Below are 24,877 nucleotides of genomic sequence, written 5' to 3'. Positions count from 1 at the left end.
AATTTACTTGCAGCTTCGTTTCACAGAGCAAACATTTCCAGATTTTGTTATATTCTATATACTGCTCAAAATCCTTTTTTTAATCCATTGTATCATCAGCCCTCCTTTTAGAAGTGCTCTCTTCATAAAAACACAGCAGATCTGGACTTCCAAATATATTTCAAGTTTTGACACTTCAATGTGAAAAACCTTTACCCTTGTCAAAGGATATCCTCTTATTATAAGAAATAAAATACAAGCCTCAGAAAATCATTACTTGGTACAATAGCACAATGCTACTTAAACCCTCAAAATCTAGATCATTCTTTTTTGATCTGTGCTATATTTATTTTGCTACAATTAACAAAACATTAGCCCCATGGTAACCACAGTGACAAAATACACCTCTTACTTTCATGCAGCTTATATGACTAAACCTACTTTCTCCTGTCCCTGCAAATCCTGCCATAATTCAGGTCCATTTTGGCTGCACCAGGAACATGCAAGCCACACACTGAGTACAAACCACCATTCACCACCCAGAGGTCCACAGCCCAAAGCTAGTCCACAGACATGGCAGAACTTGACACATCCCAAAGGGCCAAGCAAAGAGCTGGATATTGCCCAGGACATCAGGCTTCTGCAGAGTAGCTATCAGGAACAGAAACAGTAAAGATGAAAAGCACATTTAATTCTTTCTCGTATGTGTCCCCCCACATCATCCCTCTCTTTTTGGAGCGGGTGAGATTCCTGTAACCTGTTTCCCAGAAAACACAGGAAAACTTGGGAATGCTCTTCAGAAAGGTACAGTGTGGAACAAGGAGCAGTTGTCAGCCAAGAGGGGCCTCCCATGCATCATCACAAGGCATCATTTGTCACTTTAACTAAGCTTTCACTGTATTATTCCTGGTTTGACCTCTTCTTGAGAAGAGTATAAAAACAGGAGTTGGATGTAAAAGACGAGAATCTACAGTGGTACTGCCCCAACGCACACTCCAGAGCCCAACTGCCACTCAGTTGAGTCTAACGCACAATTGGAAGAGGAAGGGCACATACAACAAAAAAATAACCAGCCATACACACCACAAAGCCAAAAAACCCACCACTTCATTTAACTTCTTGAGCAGTGCAGCAGCTCTCTTTTAAGGTTAAGCAAACTGCCTTGTATGTAAAGAAAAATAAACGGAAAGCACACCACACAAACCAGGGATGTGCATAGAGGAGGAAAGTGAAGATCCCAGAGAGATTCTGAAAAAACAATTCTGTGCAGACTCCAGTCCTTCTGTTCCTGTTGCACAGGAGCTGAATTTAAGAGAAAACCACAGGGAGCTCTTAAGCACGTGTTTATCTTATAGAAGGCCCAAGTATCTGTGATACGTACCCACTGGTCTGTACAACTGGGGGACTCTGTATTTGATTCAAGAAGTTTATGGAAATATTTCATTTGCAGAGAACGAATGCACAAAAAGCAGGAACAAACAACTGCCTTGAGCCAGCCATAGTGTGCACAAATGCACACTTCCCAACAAAACCTGTCAACTCGGTTCATGAAAGCACTTCAGATCATTAGTAACTGCCACATGCTAATACCCTCTAGCAAACTTCCTTACAGTCCCTTAGATACACTTTCATCCAGACTTTAGGCTGATATACACTGCTGTCTGCAGAAAGGAAAAGAATAAAAGTTTAACTTTAATGTCAAAGGCCACTGGAAGAATCGTTTATAATGTCATCCACACACCACATTGGCAGTGAAACAGAGATTTAACGATACCTTGGATGAATCACAGACTGGTTTGGGTTGGAAGGGACCTTAAAGCTCATCCAGTTCCAACCCCCCTGCCACGGGTATGGACACCTTCCACTAGAGCAGGTTGCTCCAAGCCCTGTCCAACCTGGCCTTGAACACTGCCAGGGATGGGGCAGCCACAGCTTCTCTGGGCACCCTGTGCCAGTGCCTCAGCACCCTCACAGGGAAGAACTTCCTTATACCTAACCTAAATCTCCCCTCTTTCAGTTTAAAGCCATTCCCCCTTGTCAAAAGCCCCTCTCCAGGTTTCTTGTCAGCCTGTTTAGGCACTGGAAGCTCCTCTAAAGTCTCCCTGGAGCCCTCCCCAGGCTGAACAAGCCCAGCTGTCTCAGCCTGTCTCCATAGCAGAGATGCTCCAGCCCTCAGCATTTTTGTGTCCTTCTACTGGACTTGTTCCAACAGTTCCACGGCCTTTTTGTGTTGGAGGATACAATACTCTAGATGGGGTCTCATCAGAATGGAGTAGAAGGGGAGAATCATCTCCTTAGACCTGCTGATCATGCTGCTTGTGATGCAGCCCAAAATATGGTTGGTTTCTGGGGTGCAAGCACACACTGCCACATCATGTTGAGCTGCTAATCAACCAACACTCCCAAGTCTTTCTCCTCAGTGCTGCTCTCAGTGAGCTAATACAATGATGAGCTAACACAAGCCCTTTCTACCACCCAGGAACTCACACTTTAAGATTAAAACTCCAAATTTTCCAAGGTCCTTAGTACCAAAAGGTTAATTTGCAATTAATAAAGAAAATAAAAATTCAGTAAAATAATGGAAGAACAGGAATACTTGCTTAAATTCAGGACAAAGAGCCAAGCTGAAGGTGTTTATTTTGTGGAACTAAAATAACAATCAGAGCTCTAGGGCAACTGCAACAACAGGCACAAGGAGGATAAAGCAGCCCCATCTATCATACCTGCGCCTGTCAAACATGACATCTCGCACAGATCTGCATGAGCTGGGCCAGTATTAGCCCCAGGGAAGAGCTTCTGCCTGGCCTCCTGCCCACGACCACTACACAAACTAAGTGTCAAGATTCCTCAGAACTGCCTGTCAGCACCAGACTGGCTATGGCCCAAGCTGCAAACCGGAAAACTAAGGCTTCAGGCATATAAAAGAGAGTCACAGGGCCAGCTTCTTCCCTTCTAAGTGAGCACTGAAGAGTTGTTTGCCCTGGCCCATTTCATTCTTCAACTGAGATCCTGAGTGGAGCAGCTTCAAGTTACAACCCAGAACAGCGCAAGCCTGCAAGTGCCTTTTAAGGGGTGCATCTACCTCCCCCTTCAGTTTAGGTCTTAGTTCTTGGTCCACTTTTAAAAAGGCTTCAGTGTTTAAAATCAGGAACCAAGTCTCTTCAAGAGTCCAGAGCACTGGACCCTATTTTAAAAGTAAAGAAATCACTGAGATAACAGTTACCTGCATCAAAGGGAAGCAAAAACTATCATCATTTACATGACATCCTGAGAAACCAAGATAAAACCAGTGCATCAGTAATCTTAATAGGTTTGTTACATATTAGATAGCAAATACAATGATACGGTACGTTTCTCAATTTTGCAGTAGCAATTCAGGCAGAAAGACACACACAGGAAAGAGGGGAAAGGCCATCAGGAGGGGAATGACTTTATTGGTATAATGCAAGTGTGAAGCTAAACAAAAATGTAATGACCCTTTGAAACTGCCACAAAGACCCTTTCTGTCTCCACATAAGTGATCTGCCCAGCCACCATATTGCTATTTACAGACAGATGTTTAATACATGCTCTCATTTGGTTCAAGTAACTGGAAACAGGCAGCAAAACTTCATCATGTAAAACAAAGACATTTAACATTTGGTGCTCTATAATCCCTCTGAGCTGATCTCCTCTTCCCTGTGTCTTCCTAGGCTTTCATTCACCGCTTAATATCTGCCTCTGTGAAACACAGTATCTTTAATCCCCATGCTGACTGTGAGCCAAAATGAATTGAAGAAAATTTGTTTCTGTTAAACTTTGACAACTAAATTGTTCTTTTAATAAACAATGATGAAGCCAAGCACTATATTATTGTTAATATTTCCAGAAAAGGGAAGAGGCACATACTATTGATGAAATGGATGGGAAATGAAGAAATGTTACTACTAGCCCAGCAGTTGTCCTTCAGTTACTTCCTCTGATTATCTCCCACTTCTAAACATAGGAAACCTTTTTCCTCCTAGTACTGCAGGCCTTCAAATGGTGCCTTCTCCACTCATTGCTGTTATCAACAAGACAGCAAGATTATTTTCAAGATGAGCTTTTTTGCTTTTAGACAAGCATCAAAAGTCAGTTATTCTGTATTTGTTTTCAATTGCTTTTCACTTTTCCTCCAGCAGCTGGGGCCACAGCAGACAGTACTGCAATAGGATTATCTCACTCATCATTGCCATCTTTGACAATTGAGTAGGTAGCAAATTATGATCCATGAAGTAAATATCTTGAACAGATACAAATGCTACCTTCAAAAACTAGATAGACCTTATCAGCAGTAACAGCTGAGTCTCCTTCCAAGAAAATTCTCTTTGAACTATCAAAAGGATATATTACTTATAAAGCCTTCCTTGATCCTTCATTCTCTGAAACCAAGTAAGGCAATTTCAGGAGGCAAATCTAAATGCATGAAGGAAGAGAAGTGAATGGCTGTCAGGACTTCAAGGTTCAGTGGCATTCTACCACTGACTGCAAGCAATGGGGCATCTGTTTCTTACAGCAATACTCCACTTAAAAAGCTATTAAAATACGTGAGGCTAGATCAATTTTTGGACCTCTCTAAATAAAACTTCAAACAGAAGGGAAGATGATGCAGTGGAAGAAAAACACCAAATGGTCTCCTCATTCCACAGACATTCCACTCAGTGTTACACTATCACTCCTCTATCAAGACATGACAAAACTATTAAGTGAACTCTGAATGTATTTCAGCTCCATCCCTCAAGCAACTAAACAGCCAGAAACATAGAGGAGAATGAATCAGCAACCACAGCTTAGACACCCATCCTATGAAGTAGGATACATCTATTGCTTGAGGTTACTGGCAAAGCTTTTCCATGTTTGGTCAAATCTGGTACAAACCAGGGAGAACAGACTCTTCTTCACTAACCTGCTTGTTGATTCAGGTGACAGCGGGAACGTAGGAGAGTCTGATCTCTCATCAGGAGTATCTGGTTTGGGTACCTGGTCTTTTCCAAGGGCAAAACCTGTGTGATGCTCTTCCCTGTGTTCTAGCAAGAAAAAAGGCAGAGATTAGCAAGAATGACAAAGCAAAATGCTATTGTTTAAATTTCTGCAGCGTTGAGATAGATGTTAACAAAAAAAAAAAAAGTTTTATTATTTATTTAAATACCAACGGTCCATTCCCACCTACTTGCTTCCCAAAATTCTCAGTTGCAAAGGTTTAATTTCTTCTCCTGCACAGTAAAAAAAAACCCCAAATCAACAAAACCAAACCCTACCCTCTAAGAACCAGAGACTGAAACAGAAACATTTCATTGTTATGAGCTTCAAACACAAACAAGGAGAGAAATGAAGGGTAAGGATATTTGTCACATTTCCTAAGATCGAACTGCATTTCCGAAATTAGCAAACACTTAACAAGACAGCGCTGTTCGCTTCTTCTTGCTACCAGTTCACTTCATCCACTGCAGGAGGGAGCTTGTTCACTTTAAAGTTCCACATGTCAAGTCAATAGGCTTGTTTTCAATACGACAAACATTATGACTTATTTCCTTATGCACCTAAGACAGTGTCAATCTGGATTAATTGATGTTTCCATTTTTTAATAGGAAAAGTAATTTCTAAACAACGCAACAAGCAAATCCACTGTGCCAAGTGTTTTTACCTATAAAAACACGGACAGTTCTCTCAAGTACCTTCTACCACTCCAAGGTGAAAACAAACATAGACTAGGAATTATGGGATGTGAAGATAAACTATCCTTACACCACATACACAAGTGTTTTCAAACGAGTTATTTAACTAGAAAGTTAAATATGCACAGGCCATTAAAACCATACTCATATACATCTCATTAATAATCCTTATTATAGCCATCAAGTCACTTTGACTTTTCTGCCCCTCCAGAAATTACTTTGACAGAAATGGCCAAACAGAACTGCAATTAAGAGTGCAGAGGAGCTATACAATCTTTGAGTCCAGCCACAGCTTGCCCTTTCCTTTCCGCTGAAATGCATAATTAAATACCAGGAGCATATTTTCGTCTGTTGAAAACAACTGGCAAATTACAGCAAGTCAGTTGTCCACCTAATGAAACATCTCTGAAATTAACAGGTTAAAAATAGCACAGGCCCTGTGCAATAATGCAACCCAGAAGAGCACCATTTTGTATCACAAATATTTATCAAATCCTGATGGTGCTTCCCCTTAGGCAAAGCCAAGCCTTATGTTAAAAGTTATAAAGACTGGAAATGAAACACTTTAAGATGATGTAAATCAGGAACCGATGATTAAAACATCACCAAAACCAGAGCAAGATTTACAGAGAAGCTCAAGTTACATCAGCCAACACTACAGCAGAGGGTGATGAAAGATATGCAGGTGCTAAAAAGAAGCACAAAACAAAACAAGTATGCTTTAATTCTGTGTAATTCCACTGCTTCCATGAGAACCCAAATCAAGTGGGGAAGGAATGCATACAAAGCCTTTGCTCTTCTTAGCAGTTATGTTTCAAATGGCAAGTCATCACACCACTGCTGGGTTTCTTCCTTTCATGTATTTTTAATTTCCCATTTGATAAAAAGGCAACTGTTGTTAATAAGGAGTGCAGGGGGAACAAGCTTTAGGCAGCTGTTCCTTTACCCATAAGTCTTCTTTTATTTTGTTTTGTTTTGTTTAAATGGTTTACAAACAGTCAAACAGATGCAGATATTTGGGATAAAACTAAAACCTGAAACTTCAAAGACTATTGAAAGCTCAGTGCATAAAAAAACAATGACAGTTTTGCAGGTTTGTCAGAACCAGAAGAGGTGGGATCACATACGTAAGTCAACAAAGTACAGAATGATACATCTGATATAAAGGTTTTTTCTATCTGAACACTCTTTTGGAAAAACTATATGGCTTTAATTCAGCTTCTCAAAGTCTGTGGTTCAGCACACGAAGAAAAAGCTTACACAGAAGACACAAATCCAGGAATTCTTAGCAGCCAATCACTCCACAGAGCATAGCTAGAAATCATTATCTAATAATATATTGCTCCTGTCTTTGCTACAGAAGAGGAATGTCATTGTAAATTATGTTAAACGAGATAAACCTTATCCTTGAGATTCTTTATTTTACCCTTCACATGGAAAGGATTATGTGTCACATCAAGGTCTGCATGAAAGGATAAGGATAAAATTCATACTATCACATTGGTGTTTTCACCTCTTTTTATTCCTGAGGGCTCTGCTAGAGGAGACAGTGAAGGGACAGCCAAAGATTAGTTCAGCTCAACTCAGGAGAGCAGGGATTTGTGAGAGCTGATGCAAACTAAATACCAGATTTTCCCGAGGATACAGACAACAGTGCATCCAATTCTAGTCAATAGAATTCTCTCCAAAATCCAGTATCTTGAATAGATTAAAATTTACACATTAGGTTGAGAAATGCTCTTCTAAATCACACATCCAAAGATATACGTACACTGCCAAAGCAATCAGTATCATAAAACAAACAAGACTGAAGATGCCTATAGGGAACAAGTTAATAGCACAAGGGGGGATATTTCTTTGATGCTGTGGGTAGCAAGTATGACAAACACACACTGGATGTTGTGCCTGACTCATAAAGAACTGAGTAACTGCAGTTGTGCATTCCCACTTTGCACTATGTTGAAGTATATAAACACAAAATGGAGTGAGTTAAAGAGAGACAACATACTGTATGAACAGTCTCAAAGAAGCCAAGGTATTTTTTTCTTGGACCTCAGCACAAATGAATACTTGTTTCAATCCACACAAATAACTCTGCAGCTCCCAATTACCAACTTGCCATTATATTAGTGACAGAAAAGCTGAAACCCAGCAAGTAAGCCCTATGATCACCTTCATTTCAAAGATGCAGATTGCCACCTGCCCACTCTCAGCAACTTCAGCAGATTTGGACTGGAACCTAAGGTCCCATTTCAACCAGGTAATTAAAATAAGCACCTAAATAAAGGCCTTCTATACAGATCCCACTAAAATCAAACAAATCATATATTTATTATGGATTGTGTTTATGTACCACATTAAAATCAACAGCAGTCAATTTTTTTATGCCTATGATTTTTATGCCTTTTTTTCCCCTTAAGGACTATAGCAGAAGAACAATGGGAGAAATGAACATTTCTCTTTGGGAAAGCCCCATTCCTTGGTGTGGAATGAAGAGGTGGACTGTATTAAACAACATTACTAACCTGTGGCTGCTGGCAAGTCTTTGGCAGTAGCGACTTCTTTGTTTTTTGCACTTTCTGTTTTTATTTTACCACTTTGCTTCCACCGATTCTCTACTTGATCCACCAAAAACTTAAATTGACTTCTGTGTTTCTTTCCTGAAATGGACGAGTGAATTACTAATCATTGCCACAGCACTCTTAAGGTACGCCATAAAAAGTGAAAAGGATGTGAACAGAAATAAACGCAAAACACTGAATTAAAAATGTTTTTGTAACAGCAAATGAAAGCCAACTCATCACTACAATATGTTCCATAGTCTATTAATGATCAAAATCCGTGTCTGTGCTTTTACAAAGTTACCCAGTAGTCACGAACACTTACACAGATGAAAGCTTAATTTTTGCTCAGAAGAACCCTGTTTGCTTGGTAGTCCTGTGAGGAGCCCTCTGCTAGAGAGAAAGATCAAAATCTAACTCACAACTGCTCTGCGAATGGCTTTAAAGTTGCTCTGGGCTTTTCCCCCCATCTCTGCAGTAAAACAATGTCAAAAGCTTTTGTGTCATGCTTATTAAACTGTTTTGATTCAGGTCCTCTAAATCACAGTTAACACTGCAAATACCCTGCACTTTTCAACCACTTCGTATGTTTTAAGCAATCCTCTGGTATTCAGCCAAAGCAATGTTGTTTTTTAATCTAGATACTTCAAATTCTTTACTTAGGCTGGGAAAACACCCGGTCTCCTTAGTCAGACAATGTGGATTACCTAACCCTGGGCATCAAGGGAGCATGTTGTTTTCCCTACAGAATGCCGCAACTTCTATGGAAGAAGCATATTAGACTGTTGCCCCACTGCTAGTACACCATGGAAGCCCACCAGTCCATACGCATGGCTTTATACTGATATGTTATGGTGAAGGCAGCAAATGTGAATTTCCTTTCTTTGGAAGGATTTTCAACAAAAGCCACTCAGACAGATTTGTCCTTTTGAGACAAATAAAGTATTTCAGCTAAAACCTTTAGCTCAATTTTTTACCTACCAAAAAAGTGTTCATAACATTTTCCATGAAAGAGGCAGGAAGGCCCAATGGACATCCAAAATGTCCTTGGGGCAAAGCAACTGTAACAGCATGAGAAGTAAAGCACACATGGCCCTTGCGGGCTCCACCCTGCCTCTCATAACAGTACCCAGTAAACTAGCTCACAGAGACATCAGAGCTCCCAGCCAGAGCATTTTCCAATCCATCCTTGCAGGAAGCAGGACTCAACGCAGTGGCCAACATGCCTCCCTCCTCTTCCATCAGCAAGGAAAGCTTCCTGACAATTGCAACACAGTGATGGACTAAACAAACAGCTCCCAGGATGAGTACACCTCATACTGTACAGCCCACTGTGCACACACAGCCTGTTTTCTTTCTTTGCATATACATAACTGAAAGTCTCTGCTCTGTAGAAGCCACATGTATGCCACCCAAATTATACTTGCAGGAAAGACTAAGGTAAACCAAAGCAGAGAGGATGGGCAGAAAAGTGAATGGGAATGAGACTAAGGTAAACCACAGCAGAGAGGATGGGCAGAAAAGTGAATGGGAATGCTCAGGACAAATGAGAGCCAAGGGCTAGTGACGGGCAAACTGGGCCATCCTCCCCCTGTCCTGCGACACTGCAGCCCACTGTACTGCAGGTGCACACACCAGCTTCCTCCCCATCCCACAAGTGCCAAGAGCAAAAATCAGCAAAGCAAATCAATATCCCACTTGGCATGGCCAACATTAGAAGGAGTGGACACCCCTCACAGAGCACTGCATGGAGTATGGCACATCTAACCCTGATCTATGTCCTGCTGCACTGATGGGAGGGGAGGAAGGCCAAGACAAAAATCATATCAAGTTCTGCCCCACAGAAGGAAACAGATCTAAAACTGACTCCCTCGCCCTGAGTAGCTGAAAATGTCACATAAGGTCAACAAGTTCTTTAATAAAAGGACAGTTCTTGTCCCAGATGCTCATGCCTGAACTGTTGCACATTCATTACCGAATTCCTTTGGCACTTCAGTTTTTCCCGTATCACTTTTTGTTGTTGTTTTGTGTTCTGGTGTAAGTACAAAGCTTTTCAAGTAAAAATGAAATGCCCTGGCAAAACAAGGCATTATTCAGATGCACTGTAAATCACTGCTGTGCTGACATGACATACTATGCACATTTCATAAAACTATTGGCATTTCAATAATAAAACAACCAGAGATATAATTACAAATATTTAAAATGCAAGCTGTAAGTCAATAAGCCTCTGAATCACATGGAAAAATGAAAAATTTATTAGCAGAAAAAGCAACTTCTTTATCAAATGTACTTCTTTTCCTGTAGATTTTTTTAACTCTTTAGACAGAGGTCTGACCATGAAAATAGCAGAATGAGGCTGACAGCAAACAGGGTGGCACTGAGCTCCCACGGAGCAGAAGGAAGCTATTGCAGGGGCCAGCTAACTTAATTGTACCTTCTAGGCACAGACTCTGGCAATCATTCCAGCAGAGCTTCCCGTGAGCATGTAAACCAGCCCCAGGTTCATCAAGCCAAAAGATTAATTGGTATTTCAGGAACACTTCAATACCAAAATGGAAAATAAAACCTCCAAAATCAAACAAACAACAACCACCTCAACAGTGTAATCTGCAATTTTCCAAGAGCCTGGAAAACTGTAAAGATTTGGAAAACTGTAAAGAAGGCAAAAATAAGTAAGTTTTCCCATCACAGCTTCTATTCTCGAATTTCAACAAGGCTGCTACATACCTTCCAGTGTGTGGTGTGTTTCAGATGGAAATAGAGAACAAAACGTGTATGGTTGTGTTTATATTTTTAATTCAGAACTTACGCCAGTGTTAATTCATTCATGAATTTAGCCATGAACTGGGGACCTAGGGTGCAACTGTACTAAATTAAAAGGAAAAAACCCTACATTGTTTAATAAAGCTTTTTAAAGTGCATCTGTGCTATACTGAAAAAAATGGCATTTTATAACAGTTCTTTTAATCTCTTCCTGTCCCCTAATTTCAATATCCAGTTCTTTCTTCATGCTTATGATTTCTTCCCTGTTGCTTTTATTAGAAATAATTTGCTGACAGTAGTTAACACTGACCTTTGGTCATCACTTTTTATTAATTTTAAAACCATACGTTCCAACTAAACCATTTTTCTATCTTCTCTTTTTTCTCTTTCTTTTACTTTTAAGTGCTCGATTAAGCTGCCCGAGGCTAATTTATTCACATCAATATCTTGCTGCTTTTGAAGCCATATCCTTTTAATAATATAAACTGAATAAAATACTGGTTTTGAAAAATTAAGATGGCATTTAATACTTTCTTGTTTCCAAATGCGTATAATAGGTCAAGAAAACAAAAGCAACGCCCTGACTGATGGGCTCCTGTTTCCACACCCCACCCCAGGCATATAATGCAATTGTTTGCAAGGTTCCAACAAGAATGCAACCAGGGATCCAGCTTTAGGAGGAATTTGTGCACATCTAATACGTGAAAACAATGGAGTTAAGGGGGTCTCTTGTGTAGGATGTCTGGTGACAGTGCTGCCCTATAAAAAGTGTGCAGGCACTGTACTGAGCAGCACATCCCCATGGCCACTCCTTCACCCTCCTGCTCCCAAATGTTCCTCATCAATGGGAAGAAGGGGGTTGTGGAGTCTCCCACATTGGAGATATTCAAGGCCCGCCTGGACAAGTTCCTGTGTGATGTACTCTAGGTTACCCTGCTCTTGCAGGGGGGTTGGACCAGATGATCTCTTGAGGTCCCTTCCAATCCTTGGGATTCTGTGAAGCCTGCTCACAGCTGACTGTGATTTCAGGTACCTTCCTCCAACAGCTTTTGTTTCAGACTCACCTCCACATTTACAGTACGCTAAGGAGCAGAGCAGTAACAGATAGGTATGTGCTCAGCTGCAGAGCAACCTGCAGGCACCGAGCTTCAGATTTGGGCTTTACAGAACTATGAAAGCCTTGCATGGAAAAATAACTAACCTGGGATTAATACTTTTTAAATTATTTTACTTTTTGAGTTATTTAATTTTACTGCTAGAAATTTCTGCATGGCAAGAGAATAATTACTAACCAGTGACTTGGAATTAGAGGTGAATACTTAAGATTAAAAACCACAAAAAGCACCTGTACACTTAAAAAATATATATATTCTCAGCAACAGTAACAAAAAGCACAGGAAAAATTTTCTAAAGATTTAGGCCCTTATTTAGCCCTCACAGAAACACAACTAAAATCAACAAGGCTAAATCTAGCTGCATTACGGAATAATTTATATGCCTGAAGCAACACAAGGAAATACAGGAAATATGAGCATATTGCAGATTTAAATACCCTTAAGTACAATCAGAACAAGTTGTCCCTTCATTGCTTTGCTCCTCTGTGGCTGAAAGCAGAGAAGTTTAATATCTACTGAATACTGGTTTAACATTACATGGCTAACTACCATGTTTGAGGGTGCTAACAGAGTACAGGTGAAGCGAAATGAGTGGGAAACAACAGGAAAGAAATTGTGACTAATAAACCACCACTAGAGAGCTAAGTACAAAGTAATTCTATTTAAACCCTGATGTACAAACACACAAAGAAGGTTTGGGAAATCATCTGTAAAAATCAGTTTCCATTAGCCATTTCTGTACTAAATTACTACAACAGGATACAAGTCCTGCAATCTTTAACTCTCACAAGGATGTTTGCTTCTAAACTAACCATAAAGATGGTTAGATGGCTCCACGGAGAGAGAAAACACTGTTTTTGAGTTTAAGCACACAGTAAGGAGAAAGGCAGTTTAAAAATACTGCACTTTCCCTCAGTCAAGTTAAACTGAAATCAGTTCTCTGCTGGAAACTAAAAATGAAAAACAGCAGTAACAAAAACCCACACCACAAATCACAAAACACACCCCCAAAACCCACCAAAAAAACCCCAAGCAAAATCGTATCACTGAACTACAGCTCTTCATTATATTTTTCTTATTTTAAATTCTCTTTTCTCCTTTAAATATTCTCTTCTTTCCTTTACACATTTATTCCAGTTATATTTCCCAGAACAAATCTGTTACTCTGTCAGGGGAGAAGCAAATTTAATAGCCAACACCGGCCCTGGTCTCTTGCACAAACATAGAGGACAGTGTAAAAAATGAAACAAACAGCAACAACAAAACAAACAAACAAACAAAATCACCCAGTTAGCACTGAATCCCAGTCACTGGCACAGAATGGAGGGGAAGAGGTCAACCAAATGAGCAGAGTGTTATTCCTAAGAAATTGCTTCAAAATCACAGAGATGGATGGGAGGGGAAAGTAGAAAAGCAGACAGGGAGGAGGCAGAAACATTTGAGTGTTTGTGGAGAGGGGTATAAAGGAAGGGAGAGAATGTGAGGAGGAGTGTGAAACCCTGTATGATTTGTGAGTCACAATATACAAATACAATATGGAAAAACCATTTTTGCTCAGTTAAAACACACTTTTTTAGCAGTATGGATGAGTTGGGAACTTGGGATTACCAACAACCACCCACAATACAGGTGCATTTTAAATAAAACCAGTGTCCTCTCATTAAGAGTGTAGGGGAAGAGGGAATATCCCAAGTAATGGGAAAACCAACTATCTGTGTTACTGTGGTGAGTGCAGAGCCAAGACAACAAGCCAATGCCCCATCTTGCCAGCTCAGCACACTTCATGTCAGCAGAGATACCTCCCTCTGTAGTGGCCCAGCTACACCTGAGCCAGGCTGGTACTCCTGGAGGGCTCACAGCCTCAGCACTGCCTGCAGAGCAAATGCTGTAGAGTGCCCAGAACCCAAAAAAAGGGAGAAAAGTGTCAAACCTGAAGGTGAGAAAATTCCCAGGAGTGAATGCCATTGTTCACAGGGAATCAACATTAGGTAACAAGGGATTTTTTTGTTTAGTTTTGTTTGTTTGGGGCTTTTTTTGGTTGCTGGTTTGTTGGGTTTTGTGTCTGGTTTTGTTTTGGTTTTTTCACTTGTGATTTAATACACACAAATTTATATGCTGCAAGCCCAAGTTTTAACAAAGTATAGAACCAGCCAAGTGATAACCCAGTTCGCATGAACCTAAACTTGCTATTACTTACGATAGTCAGAGTGGATCTTATCTATTTCTTCCTCTGTTTTGTCCTTTGTGGAGGTCAAGCTCTATAGAAATCACACAGGTGTTTATTTACAGAAACAAAAAGATAATGCTGCATATTTTGAAACTAGAGTCTTAAAACTGGATGAAGGGTCAGCTGTTTTACCCCCCCAGCTCCCACCATCTCATCCGCAGACAGCAATCTATGTTTAAAGTACATACACATGCTGCCTTGATTTGCTTTCACAAAGTTAACAGGCCTGAGCCAAGCCATCCCACACAACACCCAGCATGTGTGGACCATAAAATCTTTCCTAATGCTATGCAACAAACATAATCCAAAAGTCACAAAAGTATCATATGTCATGGGAAAAGAACAGGCTCTATTGCCGACAAGGAAGCAAGGAATTTACTATCTAAATCCTAGAGAATTCTAGGAAGCAAAATATTCCCCACACTGCCATGGAGGGTCAAAATCCTCCAATATCACCAAGGGGAACATTTCTCAAGAACTTTTTTTGCCATCAAAAAATGTTCCTACTTAAATGGTTTGGGCACAGAAACATCAGCAGTATGCAAAGAACTGCCCAGGACAAATGAGTGGTATGAGAAAATCATGTTTATTATAATATGGTATATGTGAATTACAACATACAATCTGGGAATCAGGAAATTCCCATAATAAAGTGATGGGCAAATGTTCAGTACCCATTCTGCAATATCTCCTAATCATCCCCCTCTCTGAAAACAAAGATAATTAGCTTACACTTTCACCAGGTTTATTCAGTTCAAGCAGAAGCCGGATCTTCTCATTGTTTTCCAGCTCTTTAACAATTTCCGCAGCTGTTTGAAAATACAAGAAAAGGATCAGTAAAACAGGAGCTCTTAGATAAAAAGATGTAACAGCACTGACTGAAACTACCATGAATTTTAGCCATAAAGACACAAACCAGCACTAGCTCTCCAACTGTGAACTCAGAATCCGATCCCATGCAAATCCACTGAGCATGGGCTCATCAGACATTTGTTCGTGCAGAGAAACCACTTCCACCCATAGCAGCTGAGCTGGAGAGTCGGGACTGGGAGGCACAGTCAGGAGCCATGGCCTTGGCCGAGGTGCCTTGCAGCAGCCCTACTGTGCTTCCCAGTGCCTGGCACTGAGCCACCTCCTGAGCAACTGCTCCATTTCCTTTGCATTAAATTAATGGGAAAAGGTAGTCTTTTCAAATCACATCTGAATCTTACTCTAGTATGTCTTTTAGAAAAAACAGTTTTCATTTTGCAATGTATCTTTCAATGGAAGATAAAATAATGACATCTGCTGTTTATCTTACTTCTATCTCCATGAACTGCCTCTCAAGGCAACACAAAACTGTCTGCAGGCTTATGTCCAAGTTCAAAGATGAATTACAACCTACACTAATTATTGGACACATCAAAAGCATATAAACAGATACAACGGTGTATTAACATTTTAACTAAAACTGCAGCTATGCAGGAGCATGCATAGCTTATTTTGGCATTTCCTTTTACAAATCTGTTTCTACACTTAACCATTTTCACCACACTACTAGGTAGCAGTGGGTATTTATTAAAACAAACACTTTCACTAGACAGCAAAGTAGCCAGAGAGCAAAAGCTTATTTAGCTGTGGAGGTATAAAACCTGTTCAAAACTGGTTTAAAAATCCCCAGGAATTTGGCACCTATGCTTCCTCAGAAGCTCAGCTATTCATATTATATAGTGACCTCAAGTTCACTGCTACCACTGAAAATGCATGTCTGCATCTTAAGTGCAAGTTTAATAATTCACCCATTACAAGAGGGTGTTGAGCCAGAACTCAGTAGAATGTTTGCATTATTTACGTCACTACATTGTCACACATAGTGAAACTTCATTTAGCCGGCCTGAACACCACAAAGAAACTTGGCACTACTTCACCACTAGCATCAAGTGAAGGATTGCCTCCCAATACGTTCAAGGACTAACAGAGAGCAACCAGCTCTGCACAAAGCCAACCCTTGCACACCCTGAGCAGACATGAAGCTTCAGTTGTACCAGCATTCATTCCTCACGCTGACCTTGCTGCTGCTTAACAGCAGCAGTGCAGCCCCAGTTACATGGCTTTTCCTTTCCCCTCTCCTGGAGCTGCAGTGGCTCCTGACCAGCCCACTCCACCCTTCTTCAAAACTGCTCCACTCCTGTTCAGCCATCGGGCAGCAAAGCACCTCCATGACCTGCTGTACATTGACTCCTGCTGCTGGGGGAACTTGGACAGACTCTTTGAGAGCATTTAAGTACATTTCCAAGTTTAACATAAACCCTAGCATGACTGAGATTCTGATGCAAGTGCTGTTCTTGCAGACTTAAATCACAAACTCCCTAAACTTCTATTACTGCTGAAGGCAAACACAATGTTAACTCTGTGCTGGTTACCATCCCAGAGATTTTCTGAAGTCCTAGAAAATAATTTTTGAAAGCATGTTTATTTTTGGAAGCACTTTGGCACAAGCTAAGCAGTAACACTTGGCACCTAAATCACTGCGGCACTTAACCTCCTTAGTCAAGTTCTTAAAATGGTTAAAGAAGCAAAACAAAAAAAGCAAGTAGTGTTGGTTGCAAACTTGCTTTTCTCATACACTTGCTCCCACATTCCAAACCAAGAGCTGGCAAGTGAAATCAAGGTTTCAAAAAGCAGGAGCCTACAGTTTGGCTGCTGAATTCATATTTATAATCCTCAGTGACTGACTATTTTCCAAAAAGCACTGCATCTGGTAGTTCTGCCTGTTTAGTAAAGCAGTTAAACACCAAAAACCTACTTTACTTTCCAAATGCCACAGTAGAAGTTATGGCTATTCAGGATTTCCAACTGCCTGATCACATACAAAATCACTTATGCACGAAGTTAACAGATGAGCTTTTAATATTCACTTGAAATAAATGCTCCCCTATACTGTCATATTTGTTAAATAACTGATTAATTAATTGGAGTTTAATGTGTTTAAATCTGGCAGCCTTCTCCAAGGATGCTAGCCCCAGATTATTCCTGTTGCAGATAATGAAACAACAGATGTGAAGCTGAGCTGTGCACCTGCGGTGGTGTCTGTCTGCTGCTGAGCCCAGCTGTGCAGGAGCTCCTTGGCCCCCCGCTCACTGTGCTGCCCTGCTTGTTCATTTCAGCTACTGACAATCCCACTGCCGCAAAAATTTATCTGGTCCCCCTAGTTTCTGAGCCCCTCAACACACAGAGAAACATTCAGAACTGTTTAGAGCTTCTGGAAGAAGTGGTGAACTTGTGCTGCAGGATTTTAGCCTCCATAAACATGAAAATAAAAGAGATCAAACTGAGAGTGAGGAGCATATTTCTCGTCTCTCTGCTTCTGAAGTAGCCGAGACCAGCTCTTGCCAACAGGAGGACTGACTTACACTACAGACCTAGCAGGCAGCAACCAACATCCTGAAACCAGTGCAGAACATGCAATACCAGCTGTATGAGAATCTCCAGACATCAACGCCTGTGCAGCTCCCAGTAGAGAAATAACAGAACATGATCCTGCTAGAAATTCCTTTAAAAGGATTGTTTGCCAAAAGTTTCTAATCAAATAAAAAAATAATATAGCTAAATCTGGTGTCTGTCTCTCACCCACACGCGCCAGTGTATTTCTGGTGTCAGTTGTATCGCCTGGAGAACTGAACTGAGATGACAAATGCCAGACCTTTAAAACAGATGCATGTATTCATCTTGTACAAAACAATATAACAAGAGAAGCTGGGACAGTTCTCCCCCTAGCTCATACATGCTATTCCAAATCTAAAATATGGTCACATTGCCTACAAAGCCAGGCAGCACAAATACCTTACCCAGATCTCATCCTCCCTGTTCCAGCCCTGGCATTTTTCAAGCATTAAGCCTAAGCACAGGAAAATAATAGATGGCTGCTTAAAGGAAGTTTATATTGCACTCACATAAGAGACTAAAACACATTCTCCTTATCCCATATAGCTATTTATATACAGTCTGAGTTTAAGTGTATAAAAATACTGCCAAGCACCCAAACTGATATAAACTACAGCAAAACATTTAACACTTTCCTGTTAATTCTTTCTACCGTTACCCGTCATCTCCAAAAAGATACCTAATTTTGAAATTAAATCAACAAAAAAAAGAAAATATCATAATAATAATAAAATAAGAATAAAATGAATATATGAAAAATGAGAGTCTCAGTGTATATGAAGAAGAGAACAACTTCAGAACAAAAGATAAATTACTAATCCATTCACTCACTAAGAACTTCAGGTACTTCTCATTTTTTGACTAAAAGCCTCAAAGTCTAATTTGGAAGCACTCATTAAAGTCAATAAAAACATAGAAATTTTTTCAGAACAGGGTTAATAAACCAGGAAGTATCAAAAGAACTTCAATACAAATGTACATCCTTGCTGGATACTTCCAGAGTACAGGCACACATTTCTGGTTTTCATTACATTTCCTTTTATTGCATAAACCAAGATTAATACAAGATAAATTCTTCCAGTTTCAGTTTTCCCCAGATACAGAAACCAGCCTTATTCCTGCCCTGAGAACAGAAGAAGCAATGCATACAAATAGCTAGTAGTGGTAACAACTTTCCTAGACTTTCTAACTGACCTGATTTGGGATTTAGAGAATCACACTGAGCATTGTACATGTGCACAAATTCTTGGTGTCTTTTAATCAGCTGTTGTCTGGTCCCACGGGTAGACAGACCATGTTGCTTTAGCTTCTTCTTTAAATCACGATCAGAGAGCAAGCTGTAAACAACTTTAGGCAGAGGCTTCCTTTTGTGAGCAGAACTGCAAAAGGACAAGGAAACAAACTATGAAAATAAAAATACTGATTTACGTGTTTACAGGCAAGAAATACCTGAAAGAATCACTTCAGTCATGACAGACACAGCACATCACAGATGAAATGGCAACAGCTCTAGAAACCAGAACACCTTTTCCATCTACCACAAAGAACATTTCAAACGTGCAGAAAGCAATAGGTCTCATCTGATTTTCTGTAGGAAATGATGCAGAACTACTCAGGTAACTAGCCCCGAGGCTCAGTTTTTAATATCTACAGCAAAGGCAACATCAGCAAACACAGCACTGTCCACCTTCATTAGGATCAGGCCTTACATTTTCCCTGAGTTCGAGAGGAGTTGTACTGAATTCAGATTGCTAAAACACAAGTTTTCCACCCAAATACTGGTCATGTCTTAGCTGAATCAGCTGGTGAAGTTTTAAAGCATTAAAACTGCAAGCCAATACTTGAATTAGGAGATTTTTCAGCTTTCTGGGAAAATTACTTCGAGAAAGACAGTCATGTACCTGAACACAAGTCTATAGTTCCCATTTAACAGAAGGGTAATCTGGTAATGCAGAAAGTGACATTAAAAAGAACTAATAGTGCTCTCAGATGAATAACATCTAAAACCAAAATTTACTCCTTCATACTGCCTTATGTCAGAACTCAACGTTCTTGGCACAGCTAGGGAAAACATCTCAATTACAGGAAACCGCCACAGAAAATTCAAGTCCTACTACAACTTTTGTCATCTAATACTAGCAGAAGTTTCCTTGTGCACAAATTAGCTCAGTCTTCCCTACACCTCCTGGAGAAATACATTTAAACTAGGTACAAAGGTGCCCAAATCCATCTACTGCCTCACTCATCTTCAACTTACATAATTTGTTATAGAAGAACAGCATTTAGACATGTACATATTACAGTTCACCAGCGGAATGACCCAGAAGAGTGACAACACCTTTGCTAGCAGAGAGCTTCATGAGAACAGTTCACAACAGTTTTGAAGCTTAATGTTGGTGGGGTTTTCCCCAATTCTTAAGAAACACAGTGCGGCCTTTGTGAACATGCACTTACCTGTTGTAATTATTCCTGTGCAGTTTTTGGGGACTAAATAATCAGTTTCACTGAAAGGCTGCTCAACTGTTAAAATAGCATGCCATGTGCTCCTAATTTCAGAATAAACAGAGCTAAAATTCCTCAGAGAAGAGCTAGAGATGTTCGGGTTTCGGTAACAGCACAACACAGCCATAAAACAAATACATTGCCAAAAGCTAGCATTTAACACACAACAGCAGGTCCCTAAGGAGAAGCATCTTGCATAACACGTTCTTAATATCCAAGCAGAGTAGATAAAATAAGCAAAATTTAAATTTCTGTTAGGGACATGGCCTTGACACCAAAGAAAGATCTGGCTTTTATTTCCATTTGTGAGGAATACAGAAAAGCCCCACTAAAAACATCCCAATGAAAATTAGGATGTAACATCAGATTTCAGTATTAATTTACCATTTATTCACCTTTAAAGATCTTAAGCCTATAGACAGCATTCTAAGCACTGGGCAAAACAAGAGCTTTAACATAAAACTACTTCCTAAGTCTAGGAAGGTTCAGAGGAACTGGAAATACAAGTATGCATTAAAAGTCTCTCAGAGTCCTTAAGTCTGATCAGTTACAAATATTAACAGCCTAAATTTATGCTCATAAGTAAAACAAACTGAACTTCTGATGTGACTGTGGTAGCCATGAGAAATTCTAGGGCGAAGGCATAAAGCTAAAGGCATGCATTAATCTTGTGGACATCGAGATCTTAAAGAAACAACCTTGCCTGGGGCAGCTTGAAAAGAACTACAGTAAGCAGAGTAAGGTGCAATTTTTATTTTAACTTGACAGCCAGTGAAGCAATTCTCTTCTGGAATATCTGAATTGAGGGAAGCAATCCATTCACCAAGTGAAAAATGGGAATAACTCATTGAATGGAATTTTAATGTCAGTGACAGAAACCTGACAAGAATAAGGTACAGGCTAAGTTTTCTCCATGTTGAATACTTTAAAACACTGTCTGGTGTTTTCCTGCCACTAAAAGCCAAAATGTAATTCTGCTGGCAATCCACATACTTTCTTGAGAGGGAAAAAATCACCATGATCATATTTATACAATGATTTCAGAATGATCTATACAGCAGGTAATGAAGAAACACAATACTATAATCCATCAACTAGTATTCCTTATTTCAAGCAACACAGGAAAATGTCTGCATGCACATACAAGTTCTTAAAGTTGCTTCTTACCTTCTGAGGCAGTCCTTCTTCTCTTCTCTTGTCAAGCAGGTATCCAGATGTTTGTTTATGTATTCCTCTGGAATAGCAACCTCACAGACAGGACAAGCCACTGAAAGCAAGGGGGAAGGAATTTACTGTTGTGTATATTACAGCAAAGAGCAAATGTTTTCATCTTAAAAAGCTTATTGTTGATAGAAGAAAATGAAAATTCCAGATTTCTTTTTCTTAAAGATAAGGCATGTCTATTCAGAATCTTCATTTTTAGCTCTCATTTTTATTCTAGAACACTTACTTCCCTCTCTGTGTAATTATCAGAATGACTCTCATCTTCCCTGCAGTCAGACAGAATGAAATCACTAATAAAAATCTAGAATAACATACATACTACATGTAAACCTAGAGGCTTATACAGACATCAGCATATTTCCATACTAATGGTTTTCATTTTTGCAGTATTTCACTCCTAAATAAAGGAAGCTGCTTCATTTTGATAAAAGACTATAGCACAAACTTTATTCACATTAACGTAATGTTCCCAATCTATGGCTCTCAAGAGGACTGTCAAGACACAAGTTAACTCAGCCTCACAGGAATCCTACCATCCAAGCATGTCTCATACTCATTTCTTAGAACAGATAACTAGATTCTGTGACAGGCTCAGAAGCTCACGTGCCCTATGGCATAGTCCCACTCAACTCTGCATTCCTCTTGCATCTTATTTTCTAGATGCAGCTATAAACATTACCCGTAAAACCAGTCAAAAACCAAAGACTTAAAATATTCATCTTTAGTAATCACATCATGTCAAAACCGAAAGGCTGACTTTAAATGAACAGCATGAGAAAGACATTCTTTAACTGCCAGCCTCTGTATCAGTATGAAGGAAGTCAGTTTTGATTTAAAAGACAAAGCAAAACACAAGCTATGAAAAAAATGAAACCTTGTGGGAATTGAGCAGTTATCTGGTAACACTGCTTCACAATTCCTGGCTCCCATGATATCATACTCTAGCCAAAGGTTAAAAAAAAACCCAGAAAGAAAGAAGTGGGGACGGTAACATAACACAACAGTTCTGAGCCATCTATTATCGTATTTGATGTAACATTTGAATTCTTAACACGGAGAAAAAAAAACAACTTACTAAAACCACTTCAGCACCGCCTCAATTTCAAGTCTTTCATTGATATTATTTGACCAACTACTTTGCATTTGTGGAAATAATTTCAATGTAATGCATGCTTGAAGATTTAATAAGGCCATAAAATGGTAAGCAAGTGAAAATTTCAATTGCTCAGGAACAAATGAGCAGTAAAATTTCATATGAGTTTTAAATTACCAACGCAAGTCTGATGCATAAAACTTGGAAACATAACTTCTGAGTAATTTGATGCCATTTTCACATGGCTACTTCTCTGGCTGTAATACATCTTTAAGCACTATTTACCCAGCTAATGAATAAATATGAACTTCAGAGTTCCAGCTGAATAAATTGTTAAACAAAAGAATAGATAAATATGAGCTAGCAAGTATCAGTGTTGTACTCCTACACGGCCTTTTATTTTAGTGTAGGCTTTTGTGTCAATGGGGCGGCTGCCATCATGTCAAAACTAAGAGGATTCTGTCATTTCATTGTAGTTTATTAGTACAAATAGGCATTTTCATACTTTAAAATAAATTCATTTTAACACTGTAGAATTATAGAAGAATAAAGCAGAGTATTTTCTTCTGGAAAATGCTTGAACAGGAATATTAACAAAACTGAAGCCATGATCATTTTGATTTTGAGTGCACTTCTCAAACACACTATAACATACCTTGCTTCTGGTTACTTAAGAATACAAGAGTAGAATAAATGTCTGTCTGGTCATTAAGGGGAAGGAGAAAAGAAAATTACTTCAGTTTTACTAAATCCATTGTGCAACTATTGCTTTTTTAGAGTTGTTACTCAAAGCAAAGGAATCTGTAAGCACTCAAATCCATTTAATTTCTTGGCATCAGCCCAAACTTCCTCTTCAAGATATGCTTGTAGCAGAGCTGCGCCGCATAAGCAGTAATCTGAATGAAGCAGTTATATGGGAAGCATCTGAACATGCCAATGCAAGGGAAAACAATGCAGAGAAAGGAAATTAATGCCAAGTACTGAAGGTCCTCTAAAGCATGCAGCCAACCACAGCCATGGACTTGGAGGAGAGAACTGGGCAAAACCAAAAATTAAGCATCTCACCTTTGCTGACTGCTTTTACCAGAGATGTAGAAGGCTTTTCCTGACTTTTGGTGCACTTGGGGCTCTCCTGTGATCCCACTTTATTGTCTTTATTATCAATCTCTGCAGAACTGCTGTAAAGGTCATGGTGTTCCTCAGTTTTCAAACTCTTCTCATCTGTTCCTGCCAGGCTGTCTGCCTTTGTTGAGGTGCAAACTTTTTCCTTTGTCAAGAAACTGCCAATCACTGGCATATCTTCTTTTACTGCTGTCCAAGATACAGAACTCTTAACGTGGCTTTTGCCAGCTGATCGCCTGCTACCGGCCAATGGAGATTGAGTCAGTGGAGTATTCAACTGGAACAGTTGTTGTCTAGAAGCATCCAGAAGACAATACACAGTTAGCCACATTGGACAGTATTAGCTTTTTCTTTGAGAAGAAACCAGAACAAAAACAGATGGAGCTTTTCCTCCATTCCTTCCTCCCTCTCTCCCTCACACGCACACAGCACTGGGGAATTGCTAGCCCACACAAACCAGGAGCACGCCAGCTGAGCCTCACCATGCTCTACAGAGCCTAAAAATCAGCTTCCTGATTTTCAAATAAAATATATTGCACTTTGCAACTACAACAAAACACCTCTCAAAACACTACATGGAACACAGCATCCACCATTTCTTTGGGCAACCTGTTCCAGAGCCTCACCACCCTCACAGTAAAGAACTTCTTCCTTATATTTTTTACTCCTACCCCTGCCACAGGTTTCTTTGCAGAATCCTATTTATTTTACCATGAATTTTATACAACTCGATCAAAGACAAATTAAGGCAGAACAGTATCCTTGGCAGGGATGCATTAAGGGCACACAATACAGATGATATTCACTTCTCCCAAGAGACCAGCCCTGTGCACTAGTAACTACAACTGCACAAGATGCTTGGGGATCTCAGACATGGATGCATAGCCCCTAAAGACCACAAACAAGTCTGTAACACCAAAGTGTTCTCCTCCTTCCCATCTGTAACACACTGACTTTTTCAAGCACTAGGATTTTTAGTACTGCCATTGCTCAGCAAGTGCATGCTCTTTATTTAAATGCCACAGCTTTACAGCTTTGACTGAGACACAATCCACCGCACCAGGGGTGACAAAAGCCTCTGAAAGTAGAACTTCTGTAGGTCCTCAACTTGAACAGAGTGCGGGTGATGTACCTACAGAAGAGGCACTGCCATAAAATTATCTCTTACAGCA

General features: G+C 39.8%; 1 protein-coding gene across 1 annotated transcript in view; it reads right to left on the bottom strand.

Moving 5' to 3' along the window:
- RAD18 (RAD18 E3 ubiquitin protein ligase) overlaps positions 1–24,877 on the bottom strand; it is a 54,974-nt gene that overhangs the window by 18,080 nt on the left and 12,017 nt on the right. The window contains exons 5-11 of the mRNA XM_061362504.1: positions 23,649–23,944; positions 21,434–21,533; positions 18,959–19,143; positions 15,074–15,150; positions 14,312–14,372; positions 8,198–8,332; positions 4,904–5,024 (exon numbers count right to left, since the gene is read on the bottom strand). Coding sequence (XP_061218488.1) covers positions 4,904–5,024; positions 8,198–8,332; positions 14,312–14,372; positions 15,074–15,150; positions 18,959–19,143; positions 21,434–21,533; positions 23,649–23,944 — 975 coding nt within the window. The remainder of the gene's footprint in view (positions 1–4,903; positions 5,025–8,197; positions 8,333–14,311; positions 14,373–15,073; positions 15,151–18,958; positions 19,144–21,433; positions 21,534–23,648; positions 23,945–24,877) is intronic.

Source organism: Neopsephotus bourkii, unplaced genomic scaffold, assembly GCF_033783945.1.
Source record: "Neopsephotus bourkii isolate Nb327-2 ecotype Australia unplaced genomic scaffold, CSIRO-AGI_Nbou_v1 NB_1120, whole genome shotgun sequence".
Lineage (NCBI taxonomy): Eukaryota > Metazoa > Chordata > Aves > Psittaciformes > Psittacidae > Neopsephotus > Neopsephotus bourkii.
Note: the sequence above shows the minus strand (reverse complement) of the source record. Positions and strands in the feature narration are given on the sequence as shown.